The sequence below is a fragment of the Schistocerca americana genome, chromosome 8, assembly GCF_021461395.2.
Source record: "Schistocerca americana isolate TAMUIC-IGC-003095 chromosome 8, iqSchAmer2.1, whole genome shotgun sequence".
NCBI classification, from domain to species: Eukaryota; Metazoa; Arthropoda; class Insecta; order Orthoptera; family Acrididae; genus Schistocerca; species Schistocerca americana.
Window position 1 is genome coordinate 45812321 of NC_060126.1, and position 21710 is coordinate 45834030.

General features: G+C 39.9%; 1 protein-coding gene across 1 annotated transcript in view; it reads left to right on the plus strand.

Annotated features, from left to right (window-relative positions):
* The window catches only part of LOC124544758 (mitochondrial import receptor subunit TOM40 homolog 1-like), a 57232-nt gene extending 36009 nt beyond the window's left edge, over window positions 1–21223 (plus strand). Inside the window, exons 4-5 of the mRNA XM_047123425.1 lie at window positions 18080–18259; window positions 20310–21223. Coding sequence (XP_046979381.1) covers window positions 18080–18259; window positions 20310–20449 — 320 coding nt within the window. The 3' untranslated portion in view covers window positions 20450–21223. The remainder of the gene's footprint in view (window positions 1–18079; window positions 18260–20309) is intronic.
* Window positions 21224–21710: the final 487 nt, after the last annotated feature.

Here is a 21710-nt window from a genome sequence, read left to right on the forward strand (position 1 = left end):
CTATGTGGAAAATTCATTGCAATCATCAAGTTGTGAAAATGGTGTTATATATCTTCACAAATAAACGTAGTTTTCTTTCCTATACAAGAAACATTATTTTCCCATCTGTACATTCTAATATTATGTTGATACTTGTGATCATTAGTTTTAATAATATTTTTTCCTCTGTCAGTGATAGTTTAGTTGAGAGTAAGAACAAAATACTACTTCATTTTCCTCATAGTTCTCTTTGGTGTATAACAGGTACCAAATAATTTTGTTGTTGTTAAAAACTTATGACACCAGTGAATTTGTGATGGTGGGCATGGCTCCTACTTAATCTTATCACAACTCTTATGGTGGTTGTGTTTATTTTCATTGAGGTCAGCACATTTCCACAGTGTGATGTGGGGTGTAACTTAAGGTTGGTGATTGGCTTTCATTCTGGTCTGTGATGGCATGAAATGAATGTTGCTGTAAGTAGCTCTGCACATGGACAGTTTCAATACACTCTGGTAGAACAAAGTTTTCAAGAGGATTCTTTGTTACACTTTATAGTGTTTCATAGAGACTGAGGCTACAGGAAATTGCTTGAGGCGAGTGGTGTCGTATACAGTACGCACTCCAGAAATGATTAAAACATTAACAGTTATTGAATACACAAAACTGATATGGAAATAGCCAGTCATTGACAGCATATGAATTAAAAGTATCCAGGATTTTTTATGTATAATAACTAGTGACCTTGGAGCTGGAAGTAAAATGTACCCATTGTTTAACTGTAGGTTCAGAAATTCATAAAATTAAACTGTCAGTACAGGAAATTGACATTGTTGGTTCCTTTTCACTGATTAGACATTTTGGATTTGGAGTCTTTCAGTGGTGTAAGTGATAGCAGAGATGCCACATTTTCAACATACATGTAATTTGTAGGGATACAAAGTAGCTGCCATGCACTGTCAGTCACAGCAGGCAGGGTATACAAGTTAATTGAGCACTGTTTTGAGCTCCATTTGTGTGGAAAGGTGTTGAAACTTCATTGAAGTGGACCAATAGTTTTCGGCGGCAGCGGCGTCGTTTTAGGACGTTAGTACACTTAAGTTGGTGAAGGAATGTTGACTATGCATTTTTTTCTCCAACCCCATACCTTAATTGATGCTGTGTAAAGCCTGCATGTGAATGTGATACATTAGTAATGATTTCCTGAAACTGGTGTAAATTGTCAAATTATCTCCCGTATCTTTTAGAATAGTGTAGTCTCAAAAATTGGTGTAATTCTTGGAAAATGTCATATATTGACTACTTAATGACTTGACGGTGTTATGTTGGGAGCCATCAAGGGCACTCTAATGTAGGAAATCAGAGAAACAGTGCAGGGAGCAGACAAAAGTGGTAGCATTTAGGTTCCCAGTAGTAACACTAGAGCACTGCAAATTGCAGACACTCTGAGCAGCTGTCCCAGGGGAGAAGTTCATGATCTCTTATCCACTGCCTAGACACTGTTTTAAGGTGTCACTGTAGAAGATGGCCATGAAAAGGCACGTCTTAGCAGAGGCGGCAAGCTTGTTACTTGCTCCTGAGAACTGCAACATCAGTAGGTTTACACAGGTTAGAGTGCTGCTACAGCAGCCCCCACCCACGGAAAAATGGAGGGTGGGGCCAAATGATGTAAAACACTGTTGTTGCTGGCCATGATTGGGGTGGCAGTGACATTTAGCTTTCAGATGAACACTGTTGATACCAAACTTGGAGTTTGTTAATGTAAAATCCAGAAGTGTCCCTACCTACCAAGTAGGAGTAGGGGAGAAATCTAAATGTGGTTGGCCAGGGATGCCCTGGAGGTGCAGAGCAACTCATTAGATTGGCCAAAGCTTGTTGAGTTCTGGTGGATTGACTATGGGAAGGGAGAAATGATGCACCACCACGATTCTTTAAAAACCATTTTTGTATTCAGAGGGAGTTCTCATTCAGATTGCTGGGGTGCCGACTCTGTGTCACTTGTGGACAGCCTCGGTAAGCTCCGACATGCCTTTCCTCATTTAGAGTGCTGCTCTTAAGTTTGTACTTAACATGCTGCTAGTATTCACTACTTCTGTTAGCACCTAATCCATGGCTTCAGAGACTGACTTCTGTTGTGCAACCAATTGCCTCCTTTGCTTTTTCTAATGTTCAGAATTACCATTCAGTGTAGCGCAAATAAATAGTGTTAACCAGAACTCGGAATTCCACCAGTCTCCTGCAAGTGTCCTGTTCAGGCCCAGAACCTGTCTCTCTCTCATAGGTGTCCAGGACAGTGTTTGGCACTGATTTAAAGTCATCAACGCACCTCACTGAGAATTTGTCTTTCTGCATTTGCTCATAATTGCTCGGAAATTGCAGGTTGACCTCAAACCCTGTCTTTCATCTGTTCTGTGTCAGGACACAATTCCTTCTGTTGGGTTTGCTGAGGGTGAAATGCTGATGTAAGTATCTGATTCCTGACTCTGCTAAGAAGTTAAATTGTCAATCACAGATAAATTGGCTTCAGTTGTATGACAATATTACTCCACGTTTGCCAGTTTTCTCAAGGTATTGTCACCAATTCTTTTTAAAGTCACTATGCTGACTGCATTCTTTTCACATATCTTTATCAAATATTTCATGAATACAAAAAGATACATTTATGAAATAATTTTTATTGCTTCAGTCACTTTTTTCTTAATATTTATTAGCACAACACATTTCAGCAGCATGCTGTCATTAACAAGGGAATTACAGCTTCATGTTCATTAATTTGACGTGTGATGTGGATTATTTGCTGGGCATGCCAGCTAGGTAATGTACCAAAATTTAACCATTTTTGATGGAAATTTGTCTGGCACACAGAGCAAAGAAATAAGTACATCATCAATTACCACTTTCACATTCAGTGGTCTACAGTCTAGAGACTCTTATTTCATTGTTTAATAAAGGAGACAGAAGTAATTGCAAACACCACTCACAGATTAGGCCATAGGCCTGTTTCACCTGGCAGAATGCTGCAGACAAGGCAGTATGAGGAGAAATCTGTGATCGTGGGACACGTGATGAGCATGTCGCCAGTCCCTCGCGCCATTACTGCCTGTAGTTCAGTCCTGATGTTCCCTGCCACTGCTTCGTTATTCAAGCAGTCCTCATTTGGCTTCATAAGGGCTGAGTGGACCCCATACCAGACCTCCCAACTTCAAAAAATCTGAGATGGTACTGGAAATCTAACCTGGGTCTTCTTCACTGAAGGCAGTGATGCCAACAGTTCGCCTTTGCTTCAGAGGGAGAAGTAAGGAGACAGAAATAACACAGTTAATTACAGTGGAATCAGTCTTCTGAGTGTATCTTATAAAATCTGCAGCATAGTAATTAATGAAAGGCTTCAAAACATCTCTGTTTCAATTCTATTAGAAGAGCAAGCAGGATTTCATAAAGATAGATTATGAACAGATGATGTTTTCACTCTGAAGCAAATTATAGAGAAAAGACGAAAATTCAATTTGGAAACACACTTGGCGTTTATTGACAGTGAAAAAGCATTTGACTGTGCATCCACAGAAAAATCTGTGGTCAATAATAGATAAAAGAGATTTCTCATGGCACCCGATAAAAGTATGCTAAGGGTTGTAGAAAAGCATCAAAAGAAAAACAGTTACTGGCAAAGAGCAGGCACCAGAAATACACAAACTGGGCAGTAATGGGAGGCTGTAGTATGTCACCAGTACTGTTTAACATCTAAGTTGACCACATGGTCAGGGAGTGGATGAAGGACAGAATTCCTCAAGGTATAACAATTGGGACAGATAAATTTCTAAATGCAATGACCAGGTAATTGTACAGGACAGTGAAGACAAATTACAAATAGCAGGACATAGACTGAAGAATATATGCCTAAACTGACATGCCGATATCAACAACAAAAATTAAAACAATGCTTTTTATGAAAAGAGCTCATAAGGACTAAGGTAATCTTTAGTACAACAACAACAGTAATAATAATAATAATAATAATAATAATAATAATAGAACAGGTCCCTTTTCCAGTATCTAGTGTGTGACATAACTTTCAAAGAAGAAAAAGACAAATAATAAAATTAAAACCTATCAGTATATATGGATCAAGATAAGAACAACGTTAAAGGCTAAAACAATGAGCCAACTGCATATGAAATTTTAAAGAATGGAAAGTCCAGGATGAAATAATGATGTGAAATGAATGAATTGATACTTACCATAAAGAGATGATGTTGAGTTGCAGATAGGACCAACAAAAATACTCTTGTATCCTTCTCTGTTAAGAAACCGTCCCTGAAATGCAAATGACTAACAAACCTCCAAATATCAACAAGAAATTTCCACACTCTTACCATCTGTTTCTATTCAGGCTTGCAAATTAATTGGCTTCATTTTCAGTCCTCTATGCTCTTTTAATTTTATGCCACTCACTGACAATATTTTATTCTTTTTGTACAGCATGCGGATATTTTTTTTTTTTTTTTACAGAAACTAGACTTAAACTGCACCTGTATTCACAATCTCTACAATCATTATCCCATTTACATTGACATTATTAGCTAATTGCTTATATCCTGGGTTTACGCATTTAGTTGTTTCAGTTCTCTGTTGCTCTTCTATTTTTTACTATTCATTCATTCATTCATTCATTTCATTGTTGCCCTTATGGACAGTGTTTGAACTCGAAAATCACATGACACAATTTTCACTTCTTTCCTTTCTTCCTCTTCTCTTCCCAAAATCTCTTCATCCTTTGGCTGTGCTCCTGTTTCCTTTGCTCTGTCCATAATGTTCCTTTCTTCTTTCTCTCCTTTACAATAAATTTTGCACTCCTAACTTTGTTTCTGAAGTATTTCCTGTCTCCTATCATTTGCCTGTTGATCCCTATCTGCCTTAAGTCTTTGTCTATTTCATGATACCAATTTTTTTTCTTGCTTGAGCTGTTTACTACATCAAAAATTTTCTTTGTAAGTCGGTTGTTGTCCATTCTCTGTATGTGCCCATAGAAAGTTAATCTGCGTTTTCTGATCGCGTCTGTTAGTCTGTCAGTGTGCTGGTACAGCTCTTTGGTAGGTCGCTTCATCCATATGCCATCTCTGTGAATTGGTCCAAATATTTTTCTGAGAATTTTGCGTTCTATTTTTTCTGTGTCTATGATGCCTGATGCTCCAATTGTGGTTGTTTCTGACGCGTACAATGCTTCTGGTAATACAACTGTTTTGTAGTGCCTAAGTTTGGCCTGCCTCGATATGCTTTTCTTATTATAATGTGACCATGTGAGTTTGTATGCCTTCTGGAGTTTCTTCGTTCGTTCCAAGTTAGCCGCCTTGTTCGATCCTCCCATTTGTATGTACTCCCCTAAATACTTAAATTTTTCGACACTTTCTACGGATCCATATACCGTATGCATGGTGTGTACATTGTTGGTCTGTCGTTCCATATATTGTGTCTTCTCGTAAGATACCTGCAGACCTGTTTTGGCAGCTATTTCATGCAAGCATTCCAGTGCTTCCTTTGCCTCCTGTGTATTATTGCTGAGTATGGCTATATCATCTGCAAATGCCAGACATTTTATGATTGTTTTGGTTTCACGTGTTCTTCCCAGCTGTATTCCTTTAACTTGTTCCTCCCACTGCTTGATAATTTTGTCTAACACCATGTTGAACAGGATTGGTGAGAGCCCGTCTCCTTGTCGGACACCTGTGTGTATGTGGAAGGGTTCCGAAATTTCTCCCATGAACTTAATCTTGGAGGTAGTGTCTGTAAGCGTCTGTTGTATAAGTGCCCTGGTTTGTCTGTCGATACCATATTCTTCCAGTACGTCAAAGAGTGTCTGTCTGTCTATGGAATCATGCTTTTTTAAAGTCCACAAAGGTAACTACAGTGTTTCTTGCCTGTCTGACTTTCAAAAGTGTTCTCAAGTTCCAGATCTGTTCGATGCATGATCTCCCTTTTCTGAAGCCTGCCTGGTATTCCCCAATTTGCAGATCTGCTTGTGGTTCTAGTCTGTTTAATAGCACCTTAGAGAAAATTTTGTATGTAACTGGTACTAGCGAAATGCCTCTGTAATTGTTTGGATCTGACTTATCACCCTTTTTATGTAACGGATGGATCAATGCACATTTCCATTCCTCTGGCACTTTCTCTGTGATCCAAATTTCGGAGATAATCTTATGGATTTTTTTGGTGATGTTTTCATCTTGGAGTTTCCAGATCTCGGCGATAATACCATCTTCTCCGGCAGCTCTGTTATTTTTCATTTGTTTTATGATTTCCTCTATCTCTTCTATTGTGGGTGGATCAGAATCGGCATTAGATGTGGTCTTTTGGAATGTTAATTTTCCTGTAGGTTTTTTGCAATTAAGAAGTTTATCAAAGTAATGTTTGAGAATTTTACAGTTTTCTTTTGTGTTTGTTTCCAGGGATCCATCTGTTCTTCGGAAGCAGAGGCTAGGGGGTTGATAGCCCTTAATATTTTCTTTGAAAGTTCTGTAAAAATTTCTTGTGTTATTTCTTTTGAAATCTTCCTCAATTTCTTTTAGTCTGTTATTGTCATATGCTCGTTTTTCCCTTCTGATTTCCTTCGATGCTAGTTTCTGAACTTCGTGAAATTCTTTCCATGTTTCTGAATTTCTGTAGCTACTGATCTTGTCCCATGCTTGCTTTCTTCTCTCAATGGCTTCATCACACTTTGCGTTCCACCACCTATGTTTGCGTTTTCTAGGTGGTTGTCCCCAGCACATAGTCTTCTGAACTGCCTTCGCCAGATCTGTCCATGTGTCTATTGAGTGCCTATTAATTTCTTCAACGATTTTATCCCTGTTTATCTTCAAGTATTCCGGATCAGGTTTGACTATTTTGTTTTGCGCTGTCTGTTTCAGTCTTGGGATTGGCCTAATCTTAACTTGTAGCAAATAATGATCAGACTCGAAGACTCCTTTACGTGTTCTGACATTTAGAATTTCCTGCGAATTTTTCTTGGATATGGCCACATGATCAATCTGAAATTCCCCCCACACTGTGTTGGGTGCTTTCCATGTTGTAAGTTTTCGTCTTGGTTTTTGAAATTGTGTTGACATGATTTTGAGGTTAAAGTTTTGACAATATTTCTGCTCGTGCGAATATGTGCTGAGTATGGGCCTGTTATTTCTCTGAATTTTCTCTCCTTACCAAGCTGCGCATTGAAATCACCCATTACAATTTTCACATGTCTTTCTGGTACGTTGTTAGTTACTTCCTCCATGTCTTCCCAGAAGTCTTCAATTTCTTGTGGCTTCTTTCTGTTATGGTCATTTGTAGGTGCATGTGCGTTGATAATTGTGTATGCTTTATTACCTGATTTGAAGGACAGTGTCGAGATACGTTCTGATATTGAATTGAAGTCTATGATGTTATCCATGACTGATTTGTGTACTGCAAACCCTGTACCAAACAATAATGGTGTTCCTCTTCTGACAGCAGGTTTACCTTTGTAAATCCTGTAATGTTCTGTGTCGAAATGGTTTTCATCTACGAAGCGCGTCTCTTGGATGGCAAGAATTTTGATGTGAAATTTATCTAGCATGTCTGTCAGTTGTTTTAGTTTTCCAAGTTTGAACAGAGTGTTTGCATTGAGAGTGCCAAGGTAGTGCTTGCGAAGAGGTTTTGAGAAGCTCCGACTCTTCTCCTCATGATGTTCCTGGTCCCCCAGAATCCGATGACCAGGAAAGTCCAGTCCGTTGACTGGGGCCTGGGGTAGCGGATTTCTTTCCATTTGTTCCATCATGATTACTTCAAGTTGAAGTTGGTTGTGGCGACCTTCAACAAGATCACGGTAATTGCAGACTTGATTGTTGAGATCAAGCCATATTTCACTGCCGCACCAACTAGGTAAACAGACGCAGACCACTAGTCGCTGGATACCAGAACAGACACTAATGGATTTCTTGATGTTGTGTGTTTGGTCCGCGAGAGCTATTTTATTTCGCTCAAGTCCGCCGGCAAGCCGGTGAGGACCCCCCTATCCGCCACCTGGGACGCGCCACGTCGGAGTATCACCTCTCCGCCTGCTACGACACCGTAGTAGGTTCGTGGATTTTTTACTATTATTATATCCTAATAGTTTTACAGCATTCGTTTTCCCCATTCTTATAGACTTGGACAGTGATTTGGGGTACAGCTGACTGTCCACAGTTTTCCCAGTCACGTTGTTTTCATCCATCTCCTTTCCTGTTTGAACCACCATAAACTTGTTCCTGGCTGTCATTTTGGTTATTATTCCAGCATCTTCGGTTTTTGTCTTTCTTTTGTCATTCAAGTAGTCTGGTGGCATCTGTTTATACATCATTTGCCCCCAGCGGACTTACCACTCTTTGGTGAGTTGGTGCTTGATAGCCATGGGTCCGAAGCCTTTGCATCACCTCTTCCCTTTCAATGCTGCATGTGTATCCTCCTGCTATTCTTTTTCCCCTCCATTGAGAAACATGACTTACGTATTTTTGTGAATGTGTTCTGAAATTTCGATAGTCTCGCATTGGAACAATAGCTCATCCATTTCTTCCTTTTTTCTTCATTCTCCATCTCCTCCCCTTCCTCTGCTTCAGCATTTGAGGTCTCGCTTTACTTCTTCTTCGTCCTGTGCACTCCTGAAGGCCAGCCTACATGTTTGACACGTGACAGGTGACTGGGTTATGCATAATTCCCAGTGCCAGGTCAACAGGTAGAGTCCACACATACCTCCTGGTACGGACCAGGCTCAGGGAGGGGTGATTGCCTGCACCGTTGCCTTCCCGATTGCCAGTTGGTCCCTCTGTGGGAATTTGGGAGATATTACCTAAGGTGAGAACAATCACTTAAGGTGAGTGAGCCTCTTTGAGGGACTTCCAGTCAAAAGAGCGTGCTGTCAGAGACACTGGCAATCGTGGTAGATTTTTTCACAGTGAGCCAATCATCTCCATCTCAGTCAACATCTAAGAAATGTAAATGGAATGAGGCTAAGCTTCACCTCAGTTCCACTTGGCGCCTTACACTGGTCTTTTGCCACAGTTAATCCATTTATTATTCAGAAAGGTGTTGATGCAATTGCAGGTTTTGTGAAATCCTGCTCTCGCTTTCATAATGAGACTTTGCTTCTGTCTACCAATTGTGATTTTTGACCTCAATAACTGCTTACAGCTTCACTCCTCCACGGCTGTCCTGTCTGTGTCGAGGCCCGTCGAATGCTGAGTTCTTAAAGTGGTGTTATTTACACTCGGCTGCTTGATAGTCTGATTGGGGGGCGAGGAACCTACAATACCTGTATGATCAGGGCACCGTTGCGGTCCACTGGGTAATGTAAAAGGTCGGTACAAACTTAATGCCTACACGCAGTCTTTCGCTCACATTTGATCGCGTAGTGCTTCTACCGAAGGTTAAGGCAGGCCATGAAGTCATTATGGTCTGACTGTACATTCGAAATCCGATGCATTTCTACCAATATTAGCATTGTAACCACTCTTGCGTGTCCTGTCAAAACATGGCCAAATGTGTTACTTGTGGTAGAGTTGCTTGTGAGGGCAGTTGCCCACCTCCTCCTCCTCCTCACTGTATCAATGGTGAGCATGCCACCTCATCTCGTGAACGTTCCATGTATCTCTGTGAGCGGGCCATCGAGGAGATCCGTGTGATAGAGAAAGTATCCTACCCTGTCTTGCTACCCCTTGCTCTACGAAGGATACAGCCATACGGATCGCAACCTCCATTTCAGTACTGCGGTTGTAATATCACCCAGTATTACAGTAACATTGTCATCTCCTACAGGTGCACAACAAGCCACCAAGTCTTCATTCCTGATGGCAAAATTGCCTGCAACACAACTGGCAAGCCAGAAAGAACAAAAGGAATGCTCCAGTGAAGACTTTTAACATCCCTCCAACCAATAAACATCGGAGTCTTCATCTGCCAACTGTAAAGGCTCTAAGATGTTGAACAAAGGCAAATGGCCTCCTTCCCTGACCCAGAGATCCTCTTTAGTGATGTTGGCGCACAATACCCTCACCAGAAAGACATTAATTCACCAGTGCACAGCGCCGACCGTTTTTCTGCTCTAGAGTCCAGAGGCTGACCGAGGGAGAATGCCAACGCCTCCATACATTTCGTGGAACAGGATCCTCCAGCCTCTGCAAACTGTAGCAAGAGTCTTCAAATGCTGGCACGTGGCAGCTGAAGATGACTGCCCTTAGTTTGTTCCCTTGTCCCATTGGAAAAGCCATTATGGGGAATGGGAACATTCGTGGCATTAGATCAAATAAGGAATAATTACAGTTTCTCTAGGAATTGCAGCATCCAGTAGTTTCCCTGACTCTAAGAAACTAAATTGCATCCTTGCAACATCTTTGATCTCTTAGTTTATTTCTGGTCTATTTTGACCTCCCCCGAGGGCAGCATTCCATCTCGAGCAGGAGTCATGCTGTTCTTTCGGGATGACATCCATAGCCGAACGATCTCATGGAACACCTGGCTGCAACCTGTTGCAGTCCACATTTTCTTTACTTATTTCACCTTTTCTCTTTGTAATGTCTACATCCCTTTGTCATTTGCTGTCACCAGGACAGAGTTACTCCAGCTTCTGTTACTTGATGTAGAAATACTTGTATGGCAGAGGTAGATGATCTTTCAGATTTGGCCCAGCTGTGAAATACAGAAAGGTCTAGATCACACAATTCTTTATTAAGTGTTACGTGTTTCAAAATTTCATCATCAGGCTGAAGCTGTGTAGTAAAGTGTACAAGAAATTTATGATAGAACATATGCATATGTGTGCATCCAAGTAGTCCAATATACAGAAATTTCAAGTAGTGTACGTACATAAAATCCAAACTTTAATACAAAGCTCACGAAAGTGAGCACATAGGCTGAATACAACATAAATCTCATCACGTGTAGGCACATTTGACAGCGTTGTCGTCTATTCAAATAGAACCGGTGTCGAACTGAGTGTAGCGATTGAACTGTCAGAGACGTAATGAAGGCCATTAGGTGGTGCTAGCATTGACTATAGAAAGCAAATCAAAGAGTAACTTTACAGACTTCATACACTATAGTTAATTACATGTCACCACCTCATGAACAGATTTGACAAAAACATTTATGCTACTTTTATGGGAGAGAAACTTGTTCTAACTCAACGCGACATACAGATATGATGTGCATATATTTCGAATTCTTCAAAAAATATAAAATAAAGAAAAATTGTAATATTTTCTTTCAAATTGTTGAAACTATCTAGGCTTACCTAAATGTTTATATTGTATGTCATCCATTGTTTGTTAGACTAGAGTAATGATTGCAGTTGGTCATACTTGTGTAACATTTCTTTTTCTGATGGTTGTAAACTGATACTAGCTGGATAGTTACACGATCTAACACAAAGTTACAGAGAATTGAAAAAAAAATTGCCCATTTTTATCGTATAATAGTTCTTTCATTTCAGGTTGTTGCCACCAAACTGGACTCACCTGAATGATTCTGTTATGTCATTTATTACATGTTTGTCTATTATAATGTGACTACATTTTGTGATAGTTATGTACATTTTATTTTGTGATGGTTGTGAACTTATTCCTTCACACTTATATTTTACTTATTACTGATATTGGTTTTATGTTTATATTATATCACACCAGTTATTAGTTGCAGTTGTCTTTCATTTTGATCTTAACTAAAGACTACCTCTGTAACATTCTTTACGATGTTACCTAATGACACACTTTCTGCTGTTAGTGTGAGTTTCTGTATCATAAAAGTAGCATAAATGTTTTTATCAAATTTGTCATGAGATGTCGATATGTACTTAGTTGCGGTGTGTGAAGTTTGTAAAGTTACTCGTTGCTTTCCGTTCTATGGTCAATGCTAGCACCACCTACTGGCCTTTATTGCCTCTTTGATAGTTCAATTGCCGCACTCAGTTTGGCACTGGTTCTATTTGATTTGGCACTGGTTCTATTTGAACAGATGATGGCACTGTCAAATATGCCTACATGAGATGAGGTTTGTGTTGTATTCAGTCTATGTGCTCCCTTTCATGAGCTTTGTACTAAAGTTTGATTTTTATGTAAGTATACTATTTGAAATTTCTGTGTATTGGAATACTTGGATGCACACTTAGTATATTTTCTATCATTAATTTCTTGTAGACTTCATTCCACAGCTTCAGTCTGCTGATGAAATTTTGAAATGTGTAACACTTAACAAAGAATTGTGCAATCAAGCGTTTTCTATATTTCAAAGTTGTTACTCCAGCTTATTTGTCAGCTCCGTCACCCATTTTTGCTGCTCAGCAACTTCAATGCCCACTGTCCTCTTTGGGGATCTTTGAGAACCTGTCCAGGAAGTTCCCTCTTTACTGATTTCAATCAACTATTCCTCACCTGTCTTAACACTGGAGCACTGATGTTGCTTTCAGACTCCACACAACCTTATTGTTATTTGGACCTCTCGTTCTGCACTGCCCAGCTTGCCTGTCAACTCAATTGGTCTGTTCTCTGTGTCATGTACTCAAGAGACCATTTCCCATGCACTATCAGTTTACCAACTCCTGCCTCATATGTGTGTAAACCCAATTGGCAGCTTTCTAAGGCCGACTACAGGCTTTAATCCTCCCTGGTGATGTTCGATGAACAACATTTCCCCGGTTGTGTTGACCAGCTAGAGTACCTTACGAACATTTTCCTTACTGCACAGAATGTTCCATATCTCTCACTACTACTTTACCATGCCATGCCATGCCATGCTCTGGTGGACTGAGGCATGCAGTGCACAATTTGCACTTACGAACGTGCTCTCCACGTTTTTAACAGTCATCTTATAATTGCAAATTGTATTCATTACAAACATTTGCATGTGCAGTGTCGCCACATTCTTCAGGGTAACTGGATTTCCTGTACTAGTTCTTTTAACAGTTTCATTCCCTCTTCTGTCTTGTGGCCCAACCTCCATCAGCTCTCTGGGACCAAGATTCATTGCTTGATTTCCGGCCTGACCATAGCAGGTGATGTCATTGTGGACCTTATTCTATCTCCAAAACCTTATTAACCCTGTTATAGACTGTCTCCTATCAGGCATCTGCAGCTCTTTTTCATTGACAACTTTGTGATAAATTGCAGTTCTCCATGGACTTAGTCTTCTTGAGTGGCATCTTCAGCGATGTCTTGATTGTCTTTAGTCATGTAGCGTAGACAGTGGCTTGTGCTTTTCCATTGACGAAACATTTGTATGAATTTCTGGTGATGCAATGGGTTTCTTCCACAGTCTTTACATCTTGGGCCTAATGCTCTTCCATTCACTGAAAGTACGAATTTACTGGGGCTCATACTTCATAGGAACCTTCCTTGGTCCTCCCACTTATCTTACTTGCCCACATGCTGTACCGGGCCCTCAGTGTCCTGTGTGTCCTAAGCGGTACTTCCTGGGGAGTGAATTGGATCACCCTCCTTCATTTATACCGATCCCTTGTCTGTTCAAAACTAGACTATTGGTGTTTTGTGTATTCATCCATATGTCCGTCCATCTTACATGGTCTTATCACAATCCACCATCCTGGAATATGTTTGGTCACTGGTGCTTACTGCACTAGCCTGGTTGAGAGTGCCTGAGCTGCCAAACTACTGCTGTCATACTTGCGTGATGTTTTCCTCAGCAGATATGCAAGCCATTTGTCTGCCATGCTCGGCCACCCATCCTATGCCTTCTTTTTCGATGACTCCTTTGACTGCCAGTGTGGGGTGCACCGTTCTTCCCTTTTACTTCCCAGAGTTCGCTTTCGGCTACTGCTCCAGCAGCTTAACTTCATGCTACCTGCCACCTTTTCAACTGGTGTGAATACTTCACCATCTTGGCTTCATGTGGTGGACCGTGTTCATCTTGGACTTCATTTCCTTCCCAAGGATGCTACTCCAGATTCAATCTATTGCTGTAAGTTTCTCAACCTTCGCAGCCAACTTAGTGATAGCACCTTTGTTTACACTGATGGCTCTAAGACTGATCGTGATGTTGGATGTACCTTTCGCTATGGCACTGACATTTTTTGGTTTCAACTTCCGGAACACTGCTAGATTTTTACAGCAGAGCTCTTTGCCCTCTGTCAGGCCATCCACTGCATCCAGTGACATAGGCTTTTTAATTGCATCGTATGCTGTTATTCTCTCAGTGCCCTTCAGAGCCTCTGTGTACTGTACACAATCCATCCCTAAGTGCAGTGGGTCCAAGAAATCTTCCACGTGCACGCTGCTGAGCAGCTCATCGTGATGTTTGTGTGGGTTCCTGGTTATGTCGATCTGACAGGAAATGAGGCTGCTGAGGCTGTTGCCAAGGCTGCAGCCTCCTACCTCGGTCTGCTGGCTCTTCCATTCCTTCGGATGATCTCCATCTTGCCATCTGTTGGCAGATGATGCCACTTTGGCATCACCACTGGTTTTGTCTGGAACAAATTCCAGGGAATTAAACCTCTCCCAATGGCTTGGCCACCCTCCTCTCTGCCCTCTCGTCGCAAGGAGATTGTTTCAGCTATGTTGCATATTGGGCACTGTAATTTTAGCCATTGCCATTTGTTTATGTTGTGATCCCCACCATTTTGTGCTCATTGTCATAAATCTTTGACGGATTGCCATTTTGTGGCCCAGTGCCCTCTTTTTTACCTGCTTTTCAGTGTATGTTCGCTGTCTGAGTTATCAGCCATTTTACCGAACGATGAGCAGACTATCAATCGCATTTTACTTTTTATCCATTGTAGCAGTGTGGCAAAGGACATTTAATCTTTGGTTAGGGACATCCGCTGTCTCGACGGTGTATTTTGTGGATCCTTCTTCCAGTGTAAGTCCTTATTTTTAGCTCTTCGTTCCATTGGTTGGGCTTACGTATAGTCGCTTTTACCTTCTTTCACATACTGGTGTTCTAAGGTTATAATATGGCCACTTATGAGTTTAGTTGTTTCTGTGCCCCAAAAAAAGACTGCATCATCATTGACATTGCCTCCTGTTGTTTGTGTCATGTATGTGCCCAGTCATTTCATTTTTATTCTATTCTATCTTTTTCTTGTGTTGCATAACATTTTTGTTTGCCCTTCATGTTCCTCACACTCCTGATTTCCCTGACAATTAGTCAGTCGTGAACTTTGTCCATGTACAACTCTTCAGTTCTCCAACATATATATGCAGATAAGTACAGGTAAAAATTGTTTGACGTCATTGTCTGTGGGATGTCCTCTTGTGGCCCCCGTACTTTGCTGTGCTAAGTATGTTTCAAAATATTTTTGGTGTGTTCGTTGTCTGATATTACATGGTTCTGAGTCAAAAACCTCTTTTTGTATTTCATTGTGCACCGTTGTTGTTGTTGTTGTTGTGGTGGTGGTGGTGGTGGTGGTGGTGGTGGTGGTCTTCAATCCAGAGACTGGTTTGATGCAGCTCTCCATGCTACCCTATCCTGTGCAACGTCATCACAGAGCAACTGCTGCAACCCACATACTTCTGAATCTGTTTAGTGTATTCATCTCTTGGTCTCCCTCTAAGATTTTTACCGTCCATTCTTCCCTCCAGTACTAAATTGGTGATCCCTTGACACCTCTAAATGTGTCGTACCAGTCAATCCTTCCTTCTAGTCAAGTTGTGCCACTAATTCCTCTCACCGAGCAAGGTGGCGCAGTGGTTAGACACTGGACTCGCATTCGGGAGGACGACGGTTCAATCCCGCGTCCGGCCATCCTGATTTAGGTTTTCCGTGATTTCCCTAAATCACTCCAGGAAAATGCCAGGATGGTTCCTCTGAAAGGGCACGGCAGACTTCCTTCCCCATCCTTCCCTAATCCGATGAGACCGATGACCTCGCTGTCTGGTCTCCTTCCCCAAACAACCCAACCCCCAACTAATTCCTCTTCTCCCCAATTCTATTCAGTACCTCCTCATTAGTTACACGATCTACCCACCTAATCTTCAGCATTCTTCTGTAGCACCACATTTCAAAAGCTGCTATTCTCTTCTTGTCTAAACTATTTATCATCCATGTTTTGCTTCCATACACTCCATACAAATACTTTCTGACACTTAAATCTAATCTCGATGTTGACAAATTTCTCTTCTTTAGAAATTCTTTTCTTGCCATTGCCAGTCCTCCCTACTTTGACCATTATCAGTTATTTTGCTTTCCAAATAGCAAAACTCATTTACTGCTTTAAGTGTCTCGTCGTACACTATACTGAAAAATATTTTGACAAAAATATAGTTTAAAGTTCTTTGTGTGTGTCTTAGTTTTGTGACAGTACACTGTTGAAAGATTTTTTATAAGGACTATTGCATGTGTGTTGCCTCTTCCAGATATAAACACACAACATTTACCGTGCTGGGATATTGTTTCCTACTGTGTGCATAATTGCAATTGCAATTGCTGCTGTCCCTATGTCACTACAACGTCGTGCAAAATTTCCTGTATTTGTGGCGTTACCCAAGTGGACCCTCAATCGATCTAATTCAGTTCAGATTTGTTTTACTTGAGTGTTGATTTCCCTTAATGGCACTTCCTATGTTGAATTTGACCATTTCTTCGACTGTATTGAATTTTTCACTAACTGTTTCTTGTATATTATATGTTTTCCAAAGTTTCACACACGCTTTCCTCTCTGTTACTCTTTAATGTACTAATTTGCAATACAGTTATTTCTGCAATGTGCTCATCTTTTTGCGACTTGTAATCTCAGATAACTTAAAGAACTGTGTCATAAAATTCTTTGGCTTGTGGCCTTATTTTAATTCAGAGATTTTGCTATCCTGCTCTTTATGACAATCTTCAAATTCAGAGATTTTTGCAAGTTGTTCATCTTTCTTTTGCACCCAGGTGTCAAATCTTTTCCCTAATTTATTTCCCATATTCTGAAATCTATCTACTAAATTTCATTTCTGCTCTTGACATTTTCCATCAGGATTTTGAATATACTAGTGTTCCATGAATTTGGTTGTTAAAACCTTTTCCTGTGGCTTCCACCTAAACATTTTGTTAAAAGACAGTGTCAACTTTCACAGCTAATTCATTATGTGCAGTAACCATCTTACTTGCACATCACTGTAGACACTGTCACCAGATATGATGTAATGGCAAAAAAATAAAGAAATAAAATAAAAAAAATCTCATATCTCCAATCTTTTCATTTCTACCATGTGCTCTCCACACTGCCATTTCAGTTCTCTGGATATGCTTAAATGCATATGGAATTAATAATGGCTGCCCTAGAAATAATGTAGGCTACATCAAATTTGTCAAATCATTACTACACTGAGCAAAATCAGATACAGATGAAAAAACCGTACAGCTGCTACCGGAAAATCAAAACTAATCACATTTTTGTTTGTGTCCTTAAGTAAGACTCGTCTAGTATAAAAGTAGCATGTGATAGGAGATGAAATTCGTGTTCACATCTAATTAGAATTTTGCGCTCCACATCTAAACTCTGATGGTAGATTCAGTCTGTGCTTACAAACTTGACATGTGGGAAGAGCCATATGATACTTACAAATCTTGAGCATGGTGTTCAATAAATGCCGCCTCAGGGTGAAACCACTTCCGCTGAAACAATTCTTTTTCATCACCCATCTCTAGAGGTGAGGCAGCTGTCGTATTCCCCTGTAGTTTATAATGCAAAGGATGAGAGACCTCAAAGTGTTTCGAGTGTGGTGTGTATTTTAAAAGTAATCCTTTTTAACATTTGTGCTTGCCTACCTGGACATTATTGATGTAATCAAACATACTGTAGCATCTTCTGTGACAATCTGTTGAAAGTGTAATAGAAATGAATTGCCTGGGTAAAACATGGAATGATTGGTTGTAATTATCAGAAAATATCTATTTTATGATTTAGGTTGATTGGATGGAAATAGTCTCATAGCTGAGTGGTATCAATTTCATATTTCATTGTGTGTATAAATGTTCAGCTATTGGGGTGTGTCCCAAGCATTAAAAATGATGAAGCATGTACTGTGAGCATTGAGCTTTTCATGAAAATGATTGTACCACAGATATTACGTTACATTGAACGCAGTGTACAACAATTACTCTGACAATATTTTTTTTATTTTTCCAGGAAATGACTTCACAGTTAGTGGTGTTGTGGGTGGTGCTGGAGTCCATGTATGTTACTATGAAAAAGTAAGTGACCAGCTGCAGTTCGGTGTGGAGATGGATACAAATCTGCGTATGCAAGAAACTTTAGCTGTCATTGGTTACCAAGTAGATCTTCCCAAAGCAGATGTGTGCTTCAGAGGTAAGATTTTGTATTTTCATACATAGCTTATAGTTCCATTTTATATTTTGGTGTGTAGTCAGTGACAGCTGACGGCAGTTATAATTTCTAGGTTTCCCAGTTTGTTCACAAATGTGTGCTTCAATGTACTGGTTTGTACACAAGCTGCATATGTTAATAAATAAGTAAATGTTACTACTGTTCTTCCTTTATCCGGGTTTTAAATTAATATGAAACTAAATTCAGTATATCTGTATAGTTAATTTTATTTCATTCTCATTCCAATTCTGGAAATCTTCAGGAAAAATAAAAGTGAAAAATAAAGAAAGAGAGAAAGACAATACTTCACATAATTTTTCTGTTATCCTAATGTAATACTGCAGAAAATTGATTTTCTCTTTTACTTCATATCTGTGTGATATCATGATGGAGTCTTCCTCTAATTTGTTTACTACAGTAAATGTTATGTGCTTGACCAGACTGTCAGCATGAAATTGTTTTTGTTCGATTGTGGTATGTAATATCCAAAGTTGCAATCATGTTGTGCCACCCCAATTCAGCTTTTCAGTAATCTCCTTAAATTACTAGAGGTCAATGTTGGTATCTTTTTTAAATGAAGCCATGTCCATTCGTCCCACCCTCCCCGGACACATTTCAAACCTTTCAGATATGTTATGGTAACCTACATTTCCATATGACATTGAAGAGCCCAAACAGATGAGTTGTCCTGATATTTTGTTCTGATATTATATGAGGAAGGAGGGGGGGGGGGGGGGTCAAAAGTAACATTTTTCTCCAGCAGTTGGTATAAAACCAGTTCGTAATTCTGCCAGTAGTTCCCTCACTAGACACCACTTCGAATCAGTTGCCCAGGTAGCATTGCCATGGAAACATTGTGTTTTCGTAAGTGCTGTTTCATGTGCTCAGCAGTTTTTCGATGGCAAACATTAAATATCGTAACATAAGGTTCTGTTTCCTGTTAAGGAAATCGGCAGCAGAAACTATCGCAGTGCATTGCATGGCTTATGTAGAGGAATTTTTTAGTCAGACAAGGGTTTATGAATGGTCTGTCATTTCAAGTGATCACTTGTGAGTTGAAGACAAATTTTTGACCAGGACATCCCCTAACTAATAAAAACATAAAAGAAAATCCGTGTTGTGATAAGTGTTTGATCGTCGTAGAACAATCAGTGAATCGGTGGAAATGACTGGAGTATCCTGAAGTGTTCTGAAGTTCATGACAATGAATTCTGACTTGTAGCTCCAAAGATGAAACGTGTGGCAGCAAAAATCATTGTACATGTGCTTCCAGATGACCAATGAACCAGTCATTTGCATGTGTGTTGGGAATTGATAGAACAGTTAGAAATTGATCTGAATTTTGACACAAAAGACATCGCAGGCTATTGGCTTTTGCACCATGATAACACCCCTGCTCACAAGATGTCGGGGAGTTTTGGAACAAAAACCAAATTACAATGGTTTCTCATCCACCGTGCTCACCAGACCTGGCCCAGTGTGTGTTTATTTTATTCCCAAGAATGGAAAGGAACCTGAGAGGGAAGCATTTTTAAGATATAGAAATAAAGGGGAATAAATAAATAAATACTACTGGAGGCACGAAATAGCATAACTGCATACGAGTTTAAAAACTTTGGGACAAGTGTATTGTATCTGATGGTCACTATTTTGAAGGTATTTAGCTTTTGAAAATTTTCCACCAAATACACAATTTTTTTGTAAAACAGTTTCTCCCCCTCAGACCCCCCCCCCCCCCCCCCCCCTCTCTCTCTCTCTCCTCCTCCTCGTAACGCTGTAATTGAATATTTTTAGTGGCCTAGTTGTAAACTGTATGGGTTGAAAAAAAAAAAAAACATGGCTGAACTTTGGGATTGGGGTTTGTTAGTGTTGGTCATGTGGTTATGGTAAGAGGTGTGATTTGTGTTCATATAGATATGGGCTGAGTGGTGTTTCCTTGTTAGTAAAAAGTTAGTTTTTTTCTTTAGAAAGTACTATGTTTGTGTTCTCCAAGAAAACACCAGACTCATTAGTCATTTTATGTGTTTTGCAGCTATGATTGACTCCAATTGGACTGTTGGTGCTGTGCTGGAGAAAAAGTTACAGCCTTTACCATTCTGCTTTTCACTGAGTGGTATGCTGAATCATAGCAAAAACAATTTTCGGTTAGGCTGTGGTATCACGATTGCTTGAATAAAAAGTCAGTGCATTTGAGGAATTTGTTTGAATAAAATATAATAGTCATTGGAGAATATATAATAATTCACAATGCTAAAGATGTTTTACTGTTAATGTGAAGCAGATCTGTGATCAGTTCAGTAATTTGCAAGATCTTTCACATACAGAGGTGCTTACAAACACATCACCTCCATTAGCCAAAGTATTTGATACGTTTGTACCAAACATTTTGTTAGTTTTCCATGTGACTTATTTTTTGTAAATATGTACCTGCACAAAACAATGACAGCTGTAAGCATTTTTTTATCTAATGTGACACAAGAGACTGTATTGCTGAATCATTTCTTGCATTTGCAAGGACAAAATAAACAAATACAATAACATTTATATCAGAAATGACTAAATGTGTAGTATTTGGGTTCTACCCACACACAAAGGATCCTAAACTCTCAGATCTTTGGAGAGACTTATACAGAAAAGAGTCAGTTTTGAGCTAAACATAGACCTAGAAAATTCGTTTTTTGTTATGTGATGAACTTATTGCTCACTCTTTTTGTGCCATGTGATTGCCACTATATTTGCATTCTGTGCGTATCTGCCACTTGCTGTCTGGTGTTAGAGTAACTAGCACATTTGGATGGAGGCAGATATGATACACCAATAATTTGGAATTGGCTCTAAGAGGGAGGAATGGCAGCAGAGGATATGCATTCTGCTTTTCAGTATGTGTGTAAATAAAGCTGTTTGTTACTTTGTTTTATGATCAATAAATTTGAAAGTCTTGCCACAGTTATCTTTTTATTTATGAAATCTTAAGGTTAATGTAATGGAAGGAAACATTCCACGTGGGAAAAATTATATAAAAACAAAGATGAGGTGACTTACCGAACAAAAGCGCTGGCAGGTCGATAGACACACAAACAAACACAAACATACACACAAAATTCAAGCTTTCGCAACAAACTGTTGCCTCATCAGGAAAGAGGGAAGGAGAGGGGAAGACGAAAGGAAGTGGGTTTTAAGGGAGAGGGTAAGGAGTCATTCCAATCCCGGGAGCGGAAAGACTTACCTTAGGGGGAAAAAAGGACAGGTATACACTCGCACACACGCACATATCCATCCATATCCTCTCTTCTCGTCATCCGCCAGGCCTCAATCTCCGCTAATTTCATGTTGCCGCCACTCATACCTCACCTGTCTTTCAACAACTTCTTTGCCTCTACACTTCTGCCTCGACTGACATCTCTGCCCAAACTCTTTGTATTTAAATATGTCT